Genomic DNA, 23699 nt, shown 5'->3' with positions numbered 1-23699 from the left:
CGTGGGCTGGGCTGGCAGTCAATCACAACGTGACACTGGGGAAATTAAAGTATTTAAGGCCTCGCTCCATACAGTGCAGCACAAGGCAGGGCGCTAAGTGATGTTCATAAACAACATGGCCAGACAGGGTTGAAACAAACATTATATAGCTCCTACACAGAAACAGCCCAATGCCTCCAGAAAATGGTACTCCATGGAGAAAAGAGCAGGCATACTGAGATCATTTTAACGTAATTTAATCAACTGATACACAGACAAAATGGCGCTGCCATGCATGGCAGCTCTGCTTCTAGCTCCTAAGCAACTTTGAAGTGCTTTTTTGTGTGTTATTTCTTACATTATTAGCCCAGAATGTTTTTTGTGTTATAACATACAGCCGGAAATTACTTTTGGATAGCAGAGGAGCGCTAACTCCCCCGTGTTAAGACCAGAAATACAACTTTCCCGAATCCGGATCCTTTGTTCGTACCCCCCAGGGCAAATGGTCCACCCACACAGACAGTGTGGTGAAGGCAACAGCGCCTCTTCAACCTCATGGGGCTGAAGAAATTAGTCTTGGCCCCTAAGACCATCAAACTTTTACAGATGCATAATTAGGACCATCCTGTCGGGCTGTATCACCACCTGGTACGGCAACTGCACCGCCCGCAAACGCAGGGGTCTCCAGAGGGTGGTGCGGTCTGCCCAATGCATCACCGGGGGCACACTGCCTGCCCTCCAGGACACCTACAGCACCCGACATCACAGGAAGACCAAAAAGATCATCAAGGACATCAACCACCCGAGCTGCGGCCTGTTCATCCCACTATCATCCAGAAGGTGGGGTCAGTACAGGTGCATCAAAGCTGGGACCGAGAGACTGAAAAACACCTATCTTAAGGCCATCAGACTGTTAAATAGCCATCACTAGCCGGCTACCACCCGATTACTCAACCCTCCACCTTAGAGGCTGCTGCCCTATATACATAGACATGGAATCCCTCATCACTTTAATAATGTTTACATACTGTTTTACTAATTTCATATGTATATACTGTATTCTACTGTATTTTAGTCAATGCCACTCCTAATATTTAATTTTTAGATGTATGTATTGTTGTGAATTGTTAGATACTAGTGCACTGTTGGAGCTAGGAACATAGGCATTTCGATACACATATTTAGCAGATGTTATTGCGGGTGTATGTGACCAATCAAATTTGATTTGAGTGTTATGTCACGGTGGTAATTAGCTCAACTTGAGGGCTGCTATGAACATCATCCAGCTCATTTGAAATCAGGTGTGTTAGTGCCAGTCTGGAACAAAAGCCTGCACACCCTGCGGCTCTCCAGAACACTAGTTGCCCACCCCCGGCTTAACTAAAAGGCACTGATTTGTCCATTGAGAGAGTACAGTAGTACAGTAGAGACCGCAGAGATCAATCCAGTTTATGCATTAATCAATACACACAGACAACCACACTCACATGTGAGCGCGCACACACTCACATGTGCTGTGCAGATCCTCTGGAAGTGCCTGGAAGAGCGGTTAAGGCACGCAAGAAAGGAGAGAGATACCAATTTATGGAGCTGGCTGAGCATTACATTTGAATATTATTTTACATGGAAGCCTTTTACATTAGACCTGGGTATGCAAGACCTGTGCATTTGGCTAGCCCGCAGGCGCACGGAGTCGCTGGAGCGCGATGATCCAAGTAAAGCCCCTCCGGCCAAACCCTCCCCTAACTCGGACGATGCTGGGCCAATTGTGCGCCGCCCTATAGGACTCCAGATCCCTGCCGGTTGTGATACAACCAGGGCTCGAACCCAGGTCTGTAGTGATGCCTCTAGAACTGCGATGCAGTGCCTTAAATGCTGACCATACCACTCGCGTTGCAAAATAAATTTCACACCTACATATTATTCAAGCATTGCACACACACTGCACGTGCGCATCAACTAGCATCGGCATAGCCTGGCTCTAAAAATAGAACTTGGTTCTATTTGTGGCGCTTGATGCACTGCAAGCCCCGCCTCTCCCATCAGTGTTTAGGAGCATATACCCACGTGGGTAATTGAAAAATGAATTGAGGTCCACACTCCAGTCGGTAGTGGTAATTCACCTTGAAGTTGGTTGCCAACCACCATATAAAGTCCAAAGAAGAAGAAGCCTGAAGGAGGAGAGATTACTAGAAATGAATTCTGTTTACCCTTTTATCTGTATATTAAATTGTATAGTAGAGGACCTTGTGCATTTCAGGTAAAATAACAACCCCAATGTTTATATCCCAGGACAAATTAGCTTGCAACGGCAAGCTAGCTAGCTAAATTGCCATAAATGTTTGCTTCCTCGACCTGTCCCCAAATTGTTATAGTTGGTTCAGAGTTAGTTTTGATATTTCAACCTGCGTGTCCTGATCGCGTCTTGTGTGGGTGGACAAAATCAACATGGCGATGTTCTGGTCAGCATGCTAGACTGCAGCGCCACTTGGGAGGCCCCAAAGTGCTGTGTTTAATGGAAGCAAAGGAACAAAACAGAGGAAATTACAGAAGCAGGAACATGTTTCTCATCATCAGATGAGGCTGTTCAGCCGTATGCCTGTAGAGAGAGATAAGGACCCCCCCCCCTCATTCTCAAATGCCACATGCATACATCAACTACCACCAACTGCCGCTGTTACCATGGCACCCAGCGCTGTACATGCTAATCAGCTGGCCACCCCAGCGAGGTAGGTACTACGCGATTATAGTGATTTGGGTTGCAAAGATTAGGATGTGCACACAAACACACACACAAGGTTTGGGCGGTATCCAGATGATCATATCGTCATACCCGTCCTCATCCCAGGATTTATGGTATTACCGTCTTAGTATACAAGGGGGTGCCAAAAACTCAAAGAAAGCAATCTAGTAATAGATGTCCAATGGGCTAACAAAATGTGCACAAATAATAGCGAATTTCCATGAAGGCTGCTAGGTAAATCTGCTAATGAGTGCAAAATAAACAAATTGCAAAGACTGGCAATCCAGCCAATAAAGTTTTACATATATTAGGCAGAAAATACAGAATGTAATTTTTGGTATGTTTGGACAATTACAAAATAATGTGAACAAGAGAAATTGTGCAAATGAACAAAATGTTGATGGATGCTTGTCTGAAGGAAGAACAGTGCTGGCTTTGGAGCAGCATGTGTACATGCTGTGTCTGTTTGGACTCTGGAGTAGTTAGAGCAACCGGCCTGCCTGCTCTGCTGAGAAGATGGGGTAGGAGCAGACGGGCAGAGAATGGAGAGGAGAAAAAACGCAAGGAAATCAAAAGATAGCAGTGGCAGCTGTACAGATAACAAATTTAAAGGGCTTTGACTTCTCAACCACTGCCGATATCTAACAGCAATATTATGTCACCTTATTAATTCAGTCACTTACAGTACTTAGATAACGCAAGTTAACTTGCTAGTTAAATGCAGAATTCTTAAAATTTCACACAGGAAAGAAAGACAAAACACATAAGAAATATATTGAAAAACGCAGATCTAAAAACACTTTTTACCCCCTTTTCTCTCCAATTTCATGATATCAAATTGGAAGTTACAGTCTTGTCCAATTGCTGCAACTCCCATACAGACTCGGGAGAGGCGAAGGTCGAGAACCGTGCGTCCTCCGAAACACGACCAAGCCGAGCTGCACTGCTTCTTGGCACAATGCTCGCTTAATCCGCACCAATGTGTCGGAGGAAACACCGTACACCTGGCGACCGTGTCAGCGTGCATGCGCCCGGCCCGCCACATAAGTCGCTAGAGCATGACGGGACAAGGACAATTCGGCCGGCCAAACCCAGACAACGCTGGGTCAATTGTGCGCCTCCTCATGGGTCTCCCGGTTGCGGCCGGCTGTGACACAGCCTGGGATCGAACCAGGATCTGTGGTGAAGCAGCTAGCAGTGCCTTACACCGCAGCGCTACTCGGGAGGCCAATAAAAATGTTTATTGTCATTTCTGCTCAACATCAGACTCATTTTGTGCTTCAGGTAAACTTTGATGAGAATTCACAAACGGCATTATATCAGCAGGCAGCGCTCTCCAGTACTTTGTCCAGTGTAGCCAGGCTATTTTTCTCTGGTAAAATGCAAATGAACTTTAATCAAAATATTAAGAAATGTAGCTAGCTACCTTCTTTCTATGATAAACATTCAAAATAAATACAGTTGAAGTCGGAAGTTTACATACACTTAGGTTGGAGTCATTCAACAACTCCACAAATTTCTTGCTAACAAACTATAGCTTTGGAAAGTTGGTTAGCACATCTACATTGTGCATGACAAGTAATTTTTCCAACAATTGTTTACAGACAAATTATTTCACTGTATCACAATACCAGTGGGTCAGAAGTTTACATACACTAAGTTGACTGTGCCTTTGAACAGCTTGGAAAAATTCCAGACAATGATGTCACTGCTTTAGGAAGCCTCTGATAGGCTATTTGACATCCTTTGAGTCAATTGGAGGTATACCTGTGGATGTATTTCAAGGCCTACCGTCAAACTCAGTGCCTCCTTGCTTGACATCATGAGAAAAAAAATAACAGCCAAGACCTCTGTCAATGACCTCTGTCATTGCCAACAAAGGGTATATAACAAAGTATTGAGATAAACTTTTGTTATTGACCAAATACTTATTTTCCACCATAATTTGCAAATAAATTCATTAAAAATCCTAGAATGTGATTTTCTGGATTTTTTTTCTCATTTTGTCTGTCATAGTTGAAGTGTACCTATGATGAATTACAGGCCTCTCATCTTTTTAAGTGGGAGAACTTGCACAATTGGTGGCTGACTAAATACTTTTTTGCCCCACTGTAGCGTAACACTTCTATTGTCATTGGATGAACATGATGCTATTTTCTGCCTGATATATGTGGCACTAATATATTTTCTGTGAAGTTAAACTATAGTTGCACATCTCTGATCACTCTATTAAAGCAAAAAAACACATTTGACGATCAATATACAACACAACCTCAATGCACAGCTGGACTCACCTTCTCCTGCTTTCTCCAGATGTGCTACTTACAAACACATGACAGGGTAAGCTTCATAACGTAAAATAATGTGACAGGTGAAATGAAGAACACAATCTGCTTTAAAAAAATAAAATAAAAAAGTAGCTACAAATATTTAAATGTATTGAAAAAAATAAAGATATTTCAACGGAATTGATAAACCATCCCGTGGCCATTTCCAAATACCCTGATATACCGCCCAAGGCAAGCATATACACACACCTCCCCCACGTCCCAGCAAGTGGTAAAATAATATCCATCTGCCCATTCTCTCCCTTTGGCCCTACACAGGTGGGAGGGTGATATATCACTGCCTACTCCTTGCCAACACACTCCCACGCACAGTACACTAGTGTGTAGGTGTGTGTGTGAGAGCCTATAACAATGCTGAGTACCATTGCATCCCACTGAATAAGCCCCTAGTATGAGCAATAGCAGGGCCAGCTCACGCCCCATGACAGACCTTGACAGAGCCTACTGCACAAGGAATGTGTGTGTAAAGAGGGAGTTTGAAGAGAGAGAGAGAGGGAGAGAGAGTGTGGGTGTGGGTTATGTAATGTACATCCAGCCACCACATCCATACATCAGTATTCTTCACAGAAAATAGAGTGAACTGCACTCACTCTGCACTGGAGGAGAGGAGGAGGACCGAATTTGATGACCTGCACAGGTGTGAGCAGATAGGGAAATGAGGCTGAGAATGTCTTTTAAAAGAAGCTTTGGTTCTATTAGAATAATGCTAAAGCTACTGTTTTGTCATTTTTCAGTCAGACAGAATGAACACAAGCTATCCTGCTGAACAGGAACACCACGTATCCTGTCTATAGCAAGACTATGAAGATAGTATGCTGTTTGTTTGTTTGTTTGTTTGTAGCAGATTGTCTGACAGCAGCGATAACATCCCAACCTTGACAATCTGACAATCAAGCTTGATGGAAGTCTCTCTACATGCTGGCATGACAGAACAAAACCTCTCCGATAGCTGCTTCTCTCTGTATTCAAATCAGAGACTACCAAGCACGCACACTCCAAATCAAACAGAGAAAATCACATTCTTGTGTGACCCCTACCATCTCCCTCTCGCTTGCTCTTTCTCTCTCCCTCCAAATTTGACATATCTAACAGTCTCTCCCTAAGCTCTCCAGTACAGAATACTGATGTAGGTGAATCAGGTGCAACAGTCAAATGATTCCTCCACCTCTCTTACTCTGAAACAGAGACAGCCAGAGAACAAGAGAGAGAAAGAGACCAACAGAGATTTCACCTTTATTTTAATGGGGAAGAACGATATGGGGTAGAGGGAGTGAGGGGGTTGCCATAATGTACAATCCAAGATTTACTCTTTCCATAATAGGTCACAACATAAAACACGGTGCTTGGGAGAGAGTGAGTGAGTGAGAGAGAAAGAAAGAGAGACACTGAACAGCAGTCCTAAAGGGAATTTCCATGTAAAAAGAGACACTGAACAGCAGTCCTAAAAGGAATGTCCATGTAAAAAGAGAGACACTGAACAGCAGTCCTAAAGGGAATTTCCATGTAAAAAGAGACACCGAACAGCAGTCCTAAAGGGAATTTCCATGTAAAAAGAGAGACACTGAACAGCAGTCCTAAAGGGAATGTCCATGTAAAAAGAGAGACACTGAACAGCAGTCCTAAAGGGAATTTCCATGTAAAAAGAGAGACACTGAACAGCAGTCCTAAAGGGAATGTCCATGTAAAAAGAGAGACACTGAACAGCAGTCCTAAAGGGAATTTCCATGTAAAAAGAGAGACACTGAACAGCAGTCTTAAAGGGAATTTCCATGTAAAAAGAGAGACACTGAACAGCAGTCCTAAAGGGAATTTCCATGTAAAAAGAGAGACACTGAACAGCAGTCCTAAAGGGAATTTCCATGTAAAAAGAGAGACACTGAACAGCAGTCCTAAAGGGAATTTCCATGTAAAAAGAGAGACACTGAACAGCAGTCCTAAAGGGAATTTCCATGTAAAAAGAGAGACACTGAACAGCAGTCCTAAAGGGAATTTCCATGTAAAAAGAGAGACACTGAACAGCAGTCCTAAAGGGAATTTCCATGTAAAAAGAGAGACACTGAACAGCAGTCCTAAAGGGAATTTCCATGTAAAAAGAGAGACACTGAACAGCAGTCCTAAAGGGAATTTCCATGTAAAAAGAGAGACACTGAACAGCAGTCCTAAAGGGAATTTCCATGTAAAAAGAGAGACACTGAACAGCAGTCCTAAAGGGAATTTCCATGTAAAAAGAGAGACACTGAACAGCAGTGAACAACATGTGAAGTTCATAGGAGCATTTCAAATCTGGTGTCAAATGAAAGCTAAGAGTCTTTTTTATTTAGCCATATTAAGGCTGAGCCCAATAGGTTGTTGTCAATAGGTTGTTGGTCGACCAAGATGTTTTAAGGCCCACGAGACACTGGTCTTACTCATGCCCATCTCATTGAACTAATCCATTGCGGAGGCCGTGAGGATGGCACCGTCCAAGAAGAAGTGGAGTGTGGCTGCACAACGCATGTCTCTCTACAGAATGAGCTCTCCTGTCAATTTGTGCACATTCATTGTTTCATAGTGTGAATTTTTTGCGTTTGATTGTTCATGTCTATCAATTCCCCATTACATATAATCACCAGTAGTACATTTACCATTAATTCCTATAATCTTGACTCTACAATGTTTGCTTGGTTAAGGTAATGTCAGAAATGCATTCCATATATAATTATTCCAGTCTTACCATTCTCATTTTCGGAGTGGACATGTTTGCATTGCGCACTACTTATGCTACACTTGTGAGAAACAAGTTGAGGTTTATTTCATTCCATTTACAAGTTTTGTCAATTTGGTCATTGTATTTTGTTTGGGGCACTCTTGTCAATGTGGAGTAAGGACGTGCACCTGATTACCCATAGAACGCACCACCACAAATGAGCTGTGGAGCCTCTGAATGTAATGTTTTCTTCTCCTCAAACAGCAAGCAAACTAAGACTGTTTTTACATCCATTGAGAATGACAATAGTTCCTTAATGTATTTGATCAATCTTTCCAGCTCTCCCCATTTAGATAACCACTCTGCGTGAAAGGGAAAAACTTCATGCTTTGATCCAGTGGAAATGTCATAAAATAGGCCTACCTAATTACTTCTATTCCCTTGCGCAAATAGCCTAGAGCTGTGTCTGTCCCGAGCTCACTGGCTGGGGAAACTGAGGGCCCAGAATATTTTATACAATGTTGCAAGGAGCTTCAGGCCACACCCAAGTTAATAGTTGATTCAATGTTTCAAGTTCATTGTCAAAAGGCTATGCATAGCCAATGTGATTTAAAGGAGATTTTTTTTATTTTTTTTATCAGGAGATTTTCTACCTCCAGGCTGCAATGTTTTTATTTGATGGCTTTATAGGCTACTTTTACATACTTGGCAATACAATTTTCTTTTTAGGTTTGTATCTTTTTTATTTTGATTAACCACATGACAATGATTGAGAAGACGTTCTTCTGAATTAAATAAAACTGTTCCAAGAAAATGTGCAGTTCGCTTAAAGCATCAGACAAACTCAATGCATAAATGGTTGATTGTTATATTTAGTTTTGGATAAATCATTTGCTTTCTGTACGTTTCACAAAACTTTGCCTTGTGCTTTGTAATTCCGTTACCAAAAACTCACATATCTTTAAGATATTTTCTGATCTCTCCCTCATGAGGGATGATTAAGAAGTTCACAGGAGTAACAAGTAAAGGTAGACCTACCAATTAGTTCGTGTTTTTACTGATATCAAGATCTTTTATGAATTATCAAGTGATTAAAACTCGTAATTCAGTTACCAAATCAGTAACGGAATTACCTAAAAATCTATGCAATTGAATTGGCTACAATGGGAAATCATAGTAGTCACAAACCACAGTTGGGTCACCTGCTACTGTTCTCCCATCCAGTGGCCTACTGTTATGTTGAGATCATAACTGTTGTTTTTTTTCTCTTTCTGTCTTCTGGAGTTCAAAGCAAGACTGAAAATCTGGACAACCCCTCCCTCTCACCCACTCTCCCTCTAGCTGCCGCTCTCTTCTCTCTCTCCAGTTAATGGTGCGTCTCCCGGCACCTACCACCTACCCGCTTTCCATTTACTGTAACAAGCATCCTCACGCACTGACCGACACCGGACGTCCATCAACGTTGAAAAGTAGGTGAAATGTGGTCAGACCAATCCTGGCTGGATCATCATAGACGTCTGTTTCACAAGTTCAGACATCACAGTTCAGTAGTGTACTAGTGTACTGTGAGTACTGTAAAGTGGAGTACAGTAGAGCACAGTATAATGTGCTGTACTCTACTGAACATATCTACTTTACTGTACTCTACTGAACTCTACTGTGATGTCCGAACTTGTGAAATATTGATGACCAAATGTGGTATTGTTTGGGGGCAGAGCTCATTTTAACAGCCACTTTGTAGAACACCCAAATATGCGAAAGCAGGATATTGCATATTTCTACCTTTGTGTACCTATTCAGGATACGTCACCATGAAGAGAACAATATTTTATTTCCATAATGATGCATTTCTGTGTAGTACAGATCAGGGACCCATGATCTAATTCCGTTACAGTAAATCCACTTAAAGTGTATTTGAACTACAGTAGGTTATCAAACTCAAGGTGTCATGTCATAACCAACACTCCATTCTTTTGGAGTTTTTGGAAAATGTGGTTTAAAAAAAAAAAAAAAACATTTTAAAAATTGAGGGAGATTTTACCGTAATTCTGTTAGCAAACGTTGCATCTGCACAGTTCTTCCAGTAAACCTGTTTTTGTGAAATGTTTTGTATTAATTATTGAAAATGTCCTTGTGCATAGAGTTGTATGGTTTGTTAAAGTTTGAAATCAATGTTTTTCTTTGGCATACATTTTTAAGAAAAAAATCTGAGTCAAAGCGTAATTCCCTTTCCGTGGAATTGCCCTACAGTAGAAACACCAGTCATTTGCTGGCCTTAATCTGGACAATAATTATGCTTCTCTCACTATGTGAGCGAGCTGAACTTTTGAGAGTAGACACAGTCTTTCTCTTAAACCCGTAGAAGATGAGAGAAGCCATTTTGTTACCTCACATAAATACTGTAACACTACCTGGCAAAGAGCCAAGAGACAGACACCTCAGGGAGACCAGTGGTGAGGGAGAGAGTGTACCTACAGGGGAAAGGGAAGGGCACTCCATACCGTTTCAATCTTTAATCACACAGAAGAAAAACAAGGAACTCAAATTAGCAGTTTAATGGGTATTTGGTTTAAAGGCGTCACAGCTGGGATCAAACAAACTAATCAAATAGTGATAGACGGGTAGTTTGCTTTCCACATAATAAATCTAGTGTCTAATAAATGGCCTTAATGGATAGTTTTATCTCCTATTGAACAGTCTGTGTTTGTTCACCTGTGTCTGTCTGTCTGGCCCCAGCTCCCATTCAGTCCTGAGGCCCGATTCAAAAAACATTATTTATGAAAAAACGGAGTTCAAGGATTTCAAGAAAAAAAAGGTTCATCAGATCGTTCTCAAAATGTTCTTAGTAATTCATAGTTTTCTTATGAACTTTGTAAATATCTTATTTTGTGGCATTGACATTGAAACCACTAAATATGCCTATGTTTACAAGGATGATAGGATTTGGCCCACTATAATAAAGTGTTGATATTTCCATTTTATTACATTTATCTGCTATACTTCTCTACATTATTATAATTTTTGGGGGGCTCGAACCCTTTATGCACAAAAACAAACGTAATTGTTTCACACATTATAGCCTTCAGACTAGCTATATCAAAAACAAAAATGGATAACCAAGAAAAGCACAATAAAAACTTCCGCAAACAAGAGATTGAAGTGATGGTGGAGGAAATAGCAGCCAGGAAAAGGTTGCTGTTAGGGACACTCCAAAAAAACAATTTCTGCAATTGAATTGGCTACAATGAGAAAGTAGTAGTCACAAACCACAGGTCACCTGCTACTGTCCCTCCTTCACCTGGCATGTTCAGCTCACAACTGTTTGGTTTTTCTTTCTGTAGTCTGGTGGTCGAAGCATGTCTAGACTCCCTCTCCCCTCCCTACTGTACAGTAGAGAGGTGTGTAGAATAATACCCAGACTTAAAGGATTACATATTGCTACCTTTGTGTACATATTTACGATACATCACCATGAAGAGAATGACATTCATATCCATAATTATGCACTTCAAACTCAAGGTGTCATGTTATAGATGTCTGCAACCCCATTATTTCTGCAGACATCTTTTGGGAAGACGTGGTCACAAACAACTGAAGGAGATTTTACTGAAATTCTGTTACCAAACTTTGCATCTGCACAGTTCTTCCTGTAAATGTGTTTTTGTAAAAATGGAAGTGTAAATTGTTAAAGAAGTCCTTGCACATAAAGTTAATGTTTGTTTTGTGTTCCGTAACCATAAAATTGCCCATAGATCTGTGTCCTTTTCCCTCTCATTCGCCGAGATCGTTTCCATTCTCATCACTCTCAGCAACCCCTCTCCCATCTCTCCTCTGCCTCACCTCTCCTCTCTCACTCAACAACCCCCACTCCCTAAACCTCTCTCCCTTCTCCCTCTCTCCTTAAATCTCTCATTAATTTTCTTTCTCACATGCACCAACATTACATGCCACAAGCCCTGTTGTTTCAGTTGATTTAGTATGGGAAGGGATGTGCTACTGATTACAAGGCCCAGCCCCATCCCTCACCAAGCACCAGCACAAACAGACAGCTAGGACAAGAGACAGAGGCTGATGCTGGAGGAGAACACATCTCATTCTTTATCCCTATGCACTGAGCCATCACCTACAAGACCACAGTACTGCTACGTATTGCTTTACGTTCAATCAAATGAACAGTTACAGCACCTTCAGGAAGTAGTCACACCCCTCAACTTTTTCCACATTTTGTGACATTACAGCCGGTTAAAATATATTAACATTTACATTTTGTGTCACTGATCTACACACACACACACACACAATAGCCCATAATGTCACAGTGAATTATGTTTTTATACATTTTTGCAAATTATTATAAAATGAAATGCTGAAATGCCTTGAATCAATAAGTATCCAACCTCTGTTAATGCAAGCCTAAACTTCAGGAGTAGAAATGTGCTTAACAAGTCAGATAAGTTGCATGGATTAATTGTGTGCGATAAATGGTGTTTACCATGATTTATTCATGACTGCCATCTCTGTATCCCACACACAGAATTACAGTGCCTTCGGAAAGTATTCATACCCCTTACGGCTTCTACATTGTTGTTACAGCCTGAATTTTCTCACTACACGCAACACTCCACAGTGACATGTTTTTAGAAATATGTGCTTTTTTAAAATTAAAACACAGAAATATAAAATTTACATAAGTATTCACACCCGAGCCAATACTTTGAAGAAGCACCTTTGACAGCGATTACAGCTGTGAGTCTTTCTGGGTAAGTCTCTTAAGAGCTTTCCACACCTGGATTCTGCAACATTAGCCCATTAATCTTATCAAAGTCCTTCAAGCTCTATCAAGTTGGGTGTCTAGCAATGATCAACAACCATTTTCAGGTCTTGCCATAGATTTTCAAGTAGATTTATGTCAAAACTGTAACTCAGCCACTCAGGAACATTCAATGTCATCTTGGTAAGTAACTCCAGTGTAGATTTGGCCTTGCGTTTTAGGTTATTGTCCTGCTGAAAGGAGAATTCATCTCCCAGTGTCTGGTAAAAAGCAGACTGAACAAGGCTTTCCTCTAGGATTTTACCTGTGCTTAGCCTCATTTCCATTTCATTTTTAACTGAAAAACTCCAGGCCTTAATGATTACAAACATACCCAGTAATGTGTTGGATTTGGCCAAAACATAAAACTTTGTATTCAGGACAAAAAGTGAATGGCTTGGAAGGAGAGGAAGGAAAGTATACTAAACTAAATGACAAAGTGAAAAGAAGGACGCCTGTACAACATGCATCCTGTTTGCAATAAGTCACCAATGTAATACTGCAAAGAATGTGGCAAAGATATTAACTTCTTGTCCTGAATATAAAGCATTATGTTTGGGGGAAATCCAACACATCACTGAGTACCACTCTTCACTCTTTATTATCAAGCATGGTGGTGGTTGCATCATGTTATGAGTATGCTTGTCATCGGCAAGGACTATGGAGTTTTTGGGGGGGGGATAAAAAGAAAAGGAATAGAGCTAAGCACAGGCAAACTTCTAGAGGAAAACCTGGTTCAGACTGCTTTCTACCAGACACTGGGAGACAAATCCCCCTTTCAGGAGGACATTAACATAAAATGCAAGGCCAAATCTACACTGGAGTTACTTACCAAGACGACCTTGAATGTTCCTGAGTTGCCTAGTTACAGTTTTGACTTAAATCAGCTTGAAAATGTATGGAAAGACTTGAAAACGGCTGTCTAGCAATAAACAACTTGACAGAGCTTGAAGAATTCTAAAAATAATAATTGGGAAATGATAAAGGGAACAGAGGGTCTTTGGATAATGGACGTGCTTTGTACAGTAGGGACTAAATCTATTCAAATCCATATTATCTTGTCTATCTAAATCAATGTAAGAGCCAATATACCGTACACAAACAGTGGTGGAGTTTACAATCAGACATGATAAACTGGGTGGTTCGAGCTCCGAATGCTGATTGTCTGAAAGCCGTGGTATATCAGACCGTATACCATGGGTATGACAAAACAAGTATTTTTACTCTTCTAAATACGTTGGTAACCAGTTTATAATAGCAATAAGGCACCTCGGGGGGTTGTGGTTCATGGCCAATATACCACGGCTAAGTGCTGTATCCAGACACTCCACGTTGTGCCATGCGTAAGAACAGCCCTTAGCCGTGGTATATTAGCAATATATCACACCCCCTCAACATAAATCAGAGCCACTGTGGGAGCTGTAGGTCCCTTTCAAGGCTGTGAAGGCCCAATCTAAAACACGATAGGCAGTGTGGCAAGCTAGTCAAGGGATCTGTTCTGTGGTCGGGACCCGATTGATGTGTTTGGAAACACAATCAAGCTACAGTCCATCTGCAGTGGACCAATTGATCTGGACACACACCCCACAACAAAATATGGAGTGGGGCTGTTCTTTTCCCGATATAGCAATACGTTCAGATAATTTTTGCAGGGATGAATGTGATGAATGCGCTATACACCTTCAGCTAGTATTATTTTACCCCCACACACTCCCTCACTCCTCTCTGCCCCCTTTCACATCTTTCGCTCTAGTTTCTGGGAAGCTCTCCAAAATCACTTTGTTTTCCCCATTTGCTGATCCCTGCGAGCCAAACACACACATCCTGATGCCCAGATACACTCTAACAACCACCATTAAACACTCGGCCCTTTAAGCATCAGGGGCTAGTGTGCTGCTAACACAATGGATACACACATGGGCGTAAATAGGGCTGCAGAGACTCCCATTATTTTCTTGGCAAACTCCTAGAAGTAGGATCTATTCCCTCTATGTTAGCACCAACCCACTCAGTTCAACCCACAGAACAAGCTCATAATTAGGTAGGCCGCTGATGTTAGCACTTCTATTGTGGGCTGGACACTGGCTTCATAACGAGGCACTCAGACCTAAGTCCTAGTATTGCATCCTCTATAGGAGAGACAAATGTAGCAGCAAAAGCAGTTTGAGGGTGACATAAGCTAAGCCATATTTTATACTGGAAAGCCACTTAGTCCCCGTTTCAGAAACCAACCAACTGGCGCCCCACTCATTCATTGCCACACAGCACTCCATCCACTTTCACATGGAATGACCCCGTGGGGAGTGTATTAACTGAACCCAAGATCAGCCTAACATACAGTAGCTCAAAAGCTTCTCTCATACTGCATAGGCTCCAAACTCTGCTTCATAAACAAGCCTCCATTCAAATCGCTACAGCCAAAGACAATACAGAATCAGAGTTCAACAGCAGCCACAAGGAGATGAAACCTCAGTGGCATGTTCACATCTGAAAATACCTTGAAACACCATGTAACGTACTGGGGATTACAAATGAACCTCCGCTGGGACTCTAATAGGTGATATTACTACACAACCACCCAGGATGCCTGATTTAGCCTGCACCCTGGCATCCCAGTGGCGTGATGACTGGCATCCCAGTGGCGTGATGACTGGCATCCCAGTGGCATGATGACTGGCATCACAGTGGGCAGCCCGGGCAGACGCACTACAGGCAGCTGGCTGTAGCTGTACAACTGGCACAACAGTGGCACTGCCAGCCAATCTGCCCCCTCTGCCTCTTGATAAGTGTGTGGCGCTAAAACCCAAGTTAGCCTTCCCTGCAGTGACTAGGATTATGGGTGTGTGTGTGTGTGTGTCCTCTGCTGCCATATTGAAGGCTCTTACATAATCTCTCTCCTTTGATGTTTTGCTTCAGCATCAACGTGACATTACAGTAGCTTAGGGAATGTTTCTGGAGATGTCTCTAAATATATATTATACTGGACCCGTACGTTTGGCTTGGGCATCGAGCTAAAGTGAAAATACTGGAGACGAGACACAAACAATTCCCAGTGCTCATATGGATGGAAATAGCATATTCGATTTAACTGTTACGAGAACAAGCTATTCAGGTAGTTACAACAAATGACAAGCTGCTAATGCTAGCCTAGGCTATATATTGGTACAGTCATGTCTGGCTGTGCATCTTATTGTACCCAAGGAGTGTCCAAGTGCATGTGTAAGCTGTCAGAGACAATTGGTCTCTGAGCTGACTGGTGACTCTGACAAGGGGTCTGACAGAGGAGGGGAGACGTCTTGGAACTTTCTCTGAAGAGAGAGGAAGATATTTGTATGAATGAGTGATGTGTGTGTGTGTGTGTGTGTGTGTGTGTGTGTGTGTGTGTGTGTGTGTGTGTGTGTGTGTGTGTGTGTGTGTGTGTGTGTGTGTGTGTGTGTGTGTGACAATGAGAGTGCGCGACAGTGGAACCGCCTCGGGTACCTCCTACTACCCACCACTCTGTGTTAACATGTCATGTTTCATACTGACTATCATTAGACACAGAGGGGCCTGGCTGGCCGGGCCAAGATTGGTGCAGTAAATGAAGCTAACCAATAAACACTGGAGTACAAAATATCACCACAACGTGAGTGTGATTTACTGCAACATTCATCATGACCACCACCCTCACCTGTCCACTGGATCCGTCTCTCAACTCATGACAAGCCATGAGAGGAGGAGCAACGATAAAGGGAGGATGGAGAGATGAATGGAAGAGGACAAGGAATGGAAGGAACATGCATAGCCTTCAATATAATGGAAGTAGCCCTCAAGATAATCTAACAATGTCTAGGGACATCGGAGTCAACACGGTCTCCTGTTATGCTAATATTCCTTCATTGGAAGCTCTTTGTTCGCCGTCTAACCTATTCACACAGGGAATGCGCCGTGTAAATGACACATTCATTGTGTTATTTTGTCAGCCCTGTTGCCAAAGGAGACCATTCAATCAATCACTGGCTGCTAGGCACTTCACACTGGCCCATATTCATTATTGGACCAACATCGGTCTCATGTCTTTCAAATGTGGTCTATTCTTTTCCATCTATTTTTACAAGTAGGCTAACGTGCCCCAAGGAATAGGGGGGGAAAATGAACACAATTGTTAAAAAAAAAAATTGCATAATTGTTTGTGATGCTCTGTGTCCAGCGTGGCAGGTTCTCAGATGAAGTCAGACACAAAGCGTTACCTGGGCCAACAGATCGTTTCCTTGGTAAATCCATTTGGACTGATAATATGGTACTTTATGCTCTTAGCCCCCCCCCCCCCCAATTGCTAAAACCCCTCCACCAACCCCGCTCTTCTCCATCGCTCCCACAGTTCCTCTCCTTCCACTTCTCTCCCGCCATCCCTCTCTCTCTCAGCCCCAGAAGGGGCAGATTAAGTGAAAACAGCTATACAGCAGAACAAACAACAAGCTGTTACATAACCTAATCTCTACTTCTCTGAGAAAAGACTGAATCACATCACGACACACGTAAGGGTAACTCATCTAAATGTGTGTGTGTGTGTGTGTGTGTGTGTGTGTGTGTGTGTGTGTGTGTGTCTGTCACGACTCATTTTACCCAGTTAATGTAGCTCTACTGGCAGCATGAAAACTCACCATAACAAGTCTCATGTATCAGTGCTCCCATCACTGTCCAGTCAAGTGTACAAATCACACACACCATAGAATCCTGAGTTAATACAAACTACATCTTCTGTACATATCTAGAATATCCTAATCCTAAATGGAAAAATACATTAAACCATGATGACTCATGATCACAGTCATTTTCTAAACCAGTGTTTTGGCAGGTACTAGGTTGGGCTACTTACAGGATAAAGAAAACACCCATTCACAGAAACTGTACAATAAAGACACTGACCACAGTGAAACATCGACATGGACAAAACCAGTGGAATGGATTCATCTCTATCAGCACGAGTGTCCTGGTTACAAAAGTACATGGCGTTCTCTCTGCAATCAACACGGAGTCTATCGGTCCAAGTTGGTTAAATATGTTCCTATTTGAGCTCTTCAAATGGTGGAAGATAATTTGAGCGATTTCAGTGCAGAATTGCATTGTTTTGAATGTGTATTAGGATATTTAATTCGAATTTCATGTTTCTGAATGTGTAACACACAAGTTGTATTTCATGATTTGAAACTGAACTGAATATTGCATTATTTAAAAATATGAGACTTTCATGCATTTGTAAACTTGATACCAAGACAATGAATGCAATATTTACCATGCTGAAACTGAACACATAAATATTATTATTATTATTTGAATATTCAATTGAAATCAAATTTTGAAACGAAATGCAATATTCAGTCGATTCAGTTTCAAATCATGAGATACAAGTTCAATTTATGAATTGAATGATTCAATGTGATATACAGCTCTGTACACACACACGTGCACTTTAGATTAATGAGCAAAACAGTGCTCCTGGAAGGTGAAAGAACATGTAGGACTGGGGTGTCTGGTTATGGGTAACTACAGTGATGGACTCTAATTGGGAGCGGTGACTAAACACAAACTGTGCTCGCCGTGTGTCTCTGGTCCGAACGTGATCAGACGTCTCAGCTCCAAGAAGGGGGTGGATGGGGTCTGGAAGGGGAGTGAGGAGATGGAGGAAGAGAGGAGTAGAGAGTGATACATACTGCTGTAGAGTGTATCTATCCAAGAGAGTCGGGGGAGGCCACGAGTGCTCAAGGGCTCCATCCTCCTAGCAACGATTTCTGTTAAAAAAAAAAAAACTCCTTTCCCTTTCTGTTCTTTTTCTTTTTCACAGGTGAAAGGCAGTCGTCATCTCAGGCAACAAAATACCAAAAAAAAAACAGTTTGGGTCCAACAGGCGTACGGACAGAGAGAACAAGAGAATAAACGAGTGTGTACCAGCCCTCTGCTGTAACGGTTGCTCTCAGACTGAGCTCCAACGACTGGCAGAGAAAAAAAACGACAGGCTAGAGACGGTCACAGCCAACCGTTGCTAGGGAAGAGGGAAAGCTCTCTCGCTCCCTTTTGCTCGCTCACTCCCACCCCCTCTTTCTATCTCTCGAGCATGCACGCACAGCTCCTCTCGCTCAGTCTTCCAGGTCCCTCTCTCTCCTTGTGTGTTCTCTTCCTCTGCATGTCTCTCTTGCTCTGGTATGAGCACATCAACATCAGAAACTCCACATGATGTTTCTATGTAATGTCTTTTCTCAGGGACAGGGAGACAAACAAAAACAGACCCGTCTCTCTCTCAAGAGGTTGCATTAGCACAGTTTTCTGTACTGTAATATTCTGGTACAGCCTGTGTACTAATGGACAAGGAAGACCAGCCTGTGTGTCCTAATGTGTTTCTGAATGGCTCCACAAATACACCCCTCTCCTGACTGGACAAGACAAGTGCTGTTGGCTGTACAGTATTGGCCAGTACTAAAGACACCACTACCAGTTTGTGATTAGGGCAGGAACAATACCAGTATCGCGATACTCGTTAGTATCGTGACAAGGAAACAAAACATGTTTCTTTAGGAAAACAGCCCTAATGTTGAAAACAAATCACTATGTTGTCATCCAGTCACGTATTTATTTTCCAAGCTATAGTGCACAATACGTTACATACAGCAGATTTTTAAAGGACCAAAGAATCTTTCCATTTTTGCCATGGATTTCTTTTTTGGCGATATTGGTATCTTCACAGCCCAATCTGTGATATGGAGCGACGCGGATGAACCACGTGTTTTAACCGGTTTCTGAGACTGATGGAGTTAGGAAGTGATGGGGGCAGAGGGGTTGTTGTGATCGTGTCAGAGACAAAAGAGACTAGTTCGTGTGTGTGTGTCTCCAGACTGACTCTCTGGGACACTGCTGAGGAGAGAGATCAGAGGAGAGAGCATGAAAGAGAGATGAAAATAAAAGGAAGTCTACAACAGATGACAGTAAAAGGACCAGAGAGATGTGGGTGTAGAGAAGGGTAGTGCTGAAAACAATAGAACAAGAGGTAGAGAGAGGGAGGGGCAGATGGCTCTGTCATCTTTTCTCTTCTCCATTCCCGTGACAACGAGCCCTATCATCCTCACTGTTCAGCTGACCCCCCCTTCACACTAGAAACAGACACACACACACACACACACACTTTCGGAATCAAATTAAAAAGACACTCCTGTTAGCAGGAGTGTCTCTCTCTCTCCTGTTCTTCACCAAGTAAACCTAGCAGACCAGTGACCATCACTACATGTCCCAGCTCCTCAGACACTACTGTAGTAGTAATAGTAGTTGTGGTAAATCTCTTGTGTGTGTGTGTGTGTCTGACATCTCCACAGAGACACAGAATTGAGTGGGATCATTAGAGGGAACTGAGAATCACAACAGCAGTACACACACACCGCAAACTTGATATTCACCGAAATTCAGTTAACCACCAAAACGCACCGCTCAATGTCCTTCAGCATGGCCACGGATACAGACTGCAGTTGTTCAGGCTTGTAGCAGAAAATAACATCTGACAGCGTCAGGCCTTTAACATTGAGGGCTCACTGTTCACAAGCCGCTCTCCTCCCTAACAATAACAAACCAATTAACTGTGTGTGTGTGTGTGTGTACAGAGATCTTAAAGTCATGTATCACAAAGACCCTCTGAAGTGCTCCCTCTTCCCCCCCCCCTTTTTACTTTCAACCCCCAAACCACCCCCTCTCTCTCCTTCAACATTGTGGAAAGATGAGGGAAGTGCTCTCCTGCAACCCCCATCCAACCCGCCCAAAACATCTCCCCTGCTCTCTCCCCCCTTTAGGATGGGGGGAACATGTGAGGCAGAACAACATCAATTAGAACACAAAGCCTTGTGGGAGGATCCCCTCCTAGAGACACAGTTGGCCTAGAGCGCTGCTCTTTGTCTCTCCACGAGAGACTGGAATTGGCCAGTCTGTGGGGCCTCCACACACACACGTGCCCGCGCACATGCAGACACACACAGGTCTAATCTAGCCAGAGGTCACGTCTGAGGAGATATCCATCCCTGCCTTATTTGCACCGCTAGCTCCTCTGTGTGTTTGTAAGTCTGCATACATTGTATCTGATGTGTCATTCAAACTAAAGCATATCATTGTATGTTATGAATCAAACAGCAGATGTAGGCGAGAGAAATCATTTGAAAAGACAAATATTTCCAAGGGTTAGCGATGTGGGTTTAGACAAAAAAAAGCCACGAGAGAGAGAGAGAAAGCGAGAGAGAGAGAGAGAGAGAGAGGTAAGTGGCTCTTCATCAATGATGGATTCATGAGCAGCAGAGCTCTGATCATCATCCTTTGTCTTCAATCTGGGACAACGGGCGGGCCGTGCTCTCTCACATTCTGTCACATCACAGTCACAGAACCAGGACAAAGTGTGTGTGCCTGTGTCTGGCACACTCCATCTAACAGGGCATTGCGAGCCAACACCAACCTCCCCCACTCTCACACACGAACACTAAACACCAATCATCTGCGGGAGGGGCCAAACAAAGAGAACACATTCGCAGTGCCGCGTTTTTCGCCTTCCTGTTGCGTCACAATGAGCAGTCACGCTGTGGGGTAAAACAGGCCAAAACCCAGTTTCTACAGCAATGTGACAGACACAACAAAGTTAATGCTTTACTTCTAAAACTGTGTGTGTGTGTGTGTGTGTGTGTGTCCTAAAAGTCCCCTCAAGGATAGTAAAATAAAAATACATTTACTTCGTCCCCATGAAGACAAAACCTTTTTGAAGCTTAGTGGTTAGGTTTAGGAGTTAGGTTAGGGTAAAGGAAAATAGGATTTTGTTGGGAATCTATTTTTGGTTAGAATAACAAAATGTGTGTGCGCTTGTGAGTGAGCAGGGCTGAGCATCTGCATCCCGTTGTTCCACCCAGTTCAGGCCTCTCTCCAGTATTGGGTCCTCCTGTGTGATGGCAGAGGGGACCAGATGGCAGGGGTAGACCGGATACCCTACCCCAGTCAATCATAGTGGGTAACATGACCCCATCAATACCCTCTCTTGGGAGCCAAGCTATCACACATATGACCCCTCACCTCCTTACAGAGGCCTTGGAGCACCAGTCGCAGAGAATCTGCTTAGCAGTCATAATCAACATCAATGTCTGTTAGTGGAATACATTAACATTGAAATGAAATAAACAAATCATCATTCAATATTACACTACCTAATGGATGAGGGTAGAGGGAGATATTATAGCCAGTAGTCCCTTCATTGTAGATCCCAGGCAAACAATGGGCTAAGTGATGTTTACAGAGAGGGAATTAGCCTACTCAACTCCACTCCACTCCCAAACAGTAGAGCAGTGAACCTTGGTAACAAAGGAATGGCAATAATGGCAAGGCACCAAACCATACACAACACAAAGACAGACTGATTAGCTGGCTGTCACAGGGGGCATGATACCACTTAAACTGGGCTCCCCAGGTTAGGCATGACCCCCATACACTCCTTCCCCTCCTACATTATTCAATACAGGATATGTGGCTATGGCACTCCCCAATCCTGCTTGTTATAGCAAACACAGCCTATTGGCATGGGAAGAGGGCGGGGGACGCATGTGCATGTCTGTACATAATTAGCAGGCCAGCCCACCAGCCAATCACCAGGTTGTGTTCTCCCCAGCTCCACTCTGCCCAGATACCCCTGAACCCCTCATCTACCCCTCCCCCTCATTCCTGTCACCCCACCAGCCCCGCCCCTGGCCTTGTCGCCCTAGGGAAAGACAGGGAGGAGCGAGGGGGTAAGAGGGAGAACAGAGGAGCGTGGCTGCAGGTGCTTCTCCTCCAGTCAACTTGCACTATCCTCCCTGCTTTCCCCTCCCTCCTGGGCAGTCAGTCTATACCAGGGGGTGTGGTGCCACACTGCCCTCCGCCTCCTACCATTCCCTGGGCGGATGTTCCCTCCGTTCCCACATCGCACCACCGGGGAGGGGTGTGTGTGTGATGGGGAGTTGTGATGCCTCTTTAGTTCCATACACAGGAACTAGACAGACCTATTTCCACATGACTAGCTCCATCACCAGGAGGGATGGAGAGAGAGAGAGGCAAAAAGCCATGCTTTAAATAGGGTCCTGATGCACAGCCGCTCTTGAATGAATAGTGAGTGTGTTGTGTTATGTTCTGATGAGATAGTGATGGCACTTGAGTCAACTCATTACAGATTACAATCATGACAAATTGTTTGAAAAATAATATTTTCAATTCAAAACCAGAGAATAAAAGCAAGCAACTCATCCATAAAAGCCATTGGAATCCTTCTGATTAGAGCCCGACCGATATATCGGTTGACAGATGTTGTCGGCCGATATTAGTCATTATCGGCTGCATTTCTACTGCCGTTTAATCCACCGAAAAGGACCAATATAAAATGTGGCGAAAACACTTTGAACCACTAACCCCTTATCCTTTTTTGCATTTAATTTACTTGTCCTGAAGAGGGCACTCTTTACATGGCTAAAAGCCTATCTTGCCTTGGCGCTACAGCAAGACTGGACACAATCCCCCAACGCAACTACACCAAGGAGAGTGAACTACTGTGAACTAACTGTTACTGCTTCTACTGTGAGTGCTGAGTAGATAGAAGCTTGCCAGCTCAATAAAGTGCCAAAAATGTGCACTGGTCATATACTGTTACGTGAAGTGTAATGGTAGGGTGTTGGGTGTGGTGACACATGGATGCTATGCCCACATGTAAAGAAACTGCCATGTTAACATTCAACTCTGTGGTAAAGTTAACATTATAGCCATTTCGTGAAGCCCGGGAAATCTAGTGTGTTACCGTATATTTTCTTTTTGTTTAGGGTATTCCTCAAGCTCTGTCATTCAAATGTTTTCAGAGACAAACATAGCCGGTTACAAAGTAGCACTCCGTAGCTACGTTTTGATGTATGGATTCATTGTCACTTGTCAGGGACTGGTCCAAATTCACGTTTTGCCACCCATTTCCATGACGAGTGCTAGCTAGCTAGCTATGTAAGAGTACTTGACGCCCCGTACACTAAGGGTTAGTGCAATTAAGTATCCTTGGGTTGTCCCAATGGTCCACCCTTACCTGAACCTTATCCCTTACTACCGTAACCATTTTAAAGTGTAGGTAACATA

At 43.1% G+C, this 23699-nt stretch overlaps 1 protein-coding gene across 4 annotated transcripts in view; it reads right to left on the bottom strand.

Annotated features, from left to right (window-relative positions):
- Positions 1–23699, bottom strand: part of abr (ABR activator of RhoGEF and GTPase) — a 215462-nt gene that overhangs the window by 164360 nt on the left and 27403 nt on the right. The window contains exon 1 of one of the 4 annotated variants that reach the window (XM_036937434.2): positions 18260–18720. The exons of 2 other annotated variants lie outside the window; for them this stretch is intronic. In XM_036937434.2, the coding sequence (XP_036793329.1) occupies positions 18260–18320 (61 nt within the window). In that variant the 5' untranslated portion in view covers positions 18321–18720. Of the gene's footprint in view, positions 1–18259; positions 18721–23699 lie in introns of those variants that run through there. One more of the 4 variants, XM_036937433.2, reaches the window with a different exon arrangement.

Source organism: Oncorhynchus mykiss, chromosome 12 (assembly GCF_057628025.1).
Source record: "Oncorhynchus mykiss isolate SJ-2025 chromosome 12, ASM5762802v1, whole genome shotgun sequence".
Lineage (NCBI taxonomy): Eukaryota > Metazoa > Chordata > Actinopteri > Salmoniformes > Salmonidae > Oncorhynchus > Oncorhynchus mykiss.
Note: the sequence above shows the minus strand (reverse complement) of the source record. Positions and strands in the feature narration are given on the sequence as shown.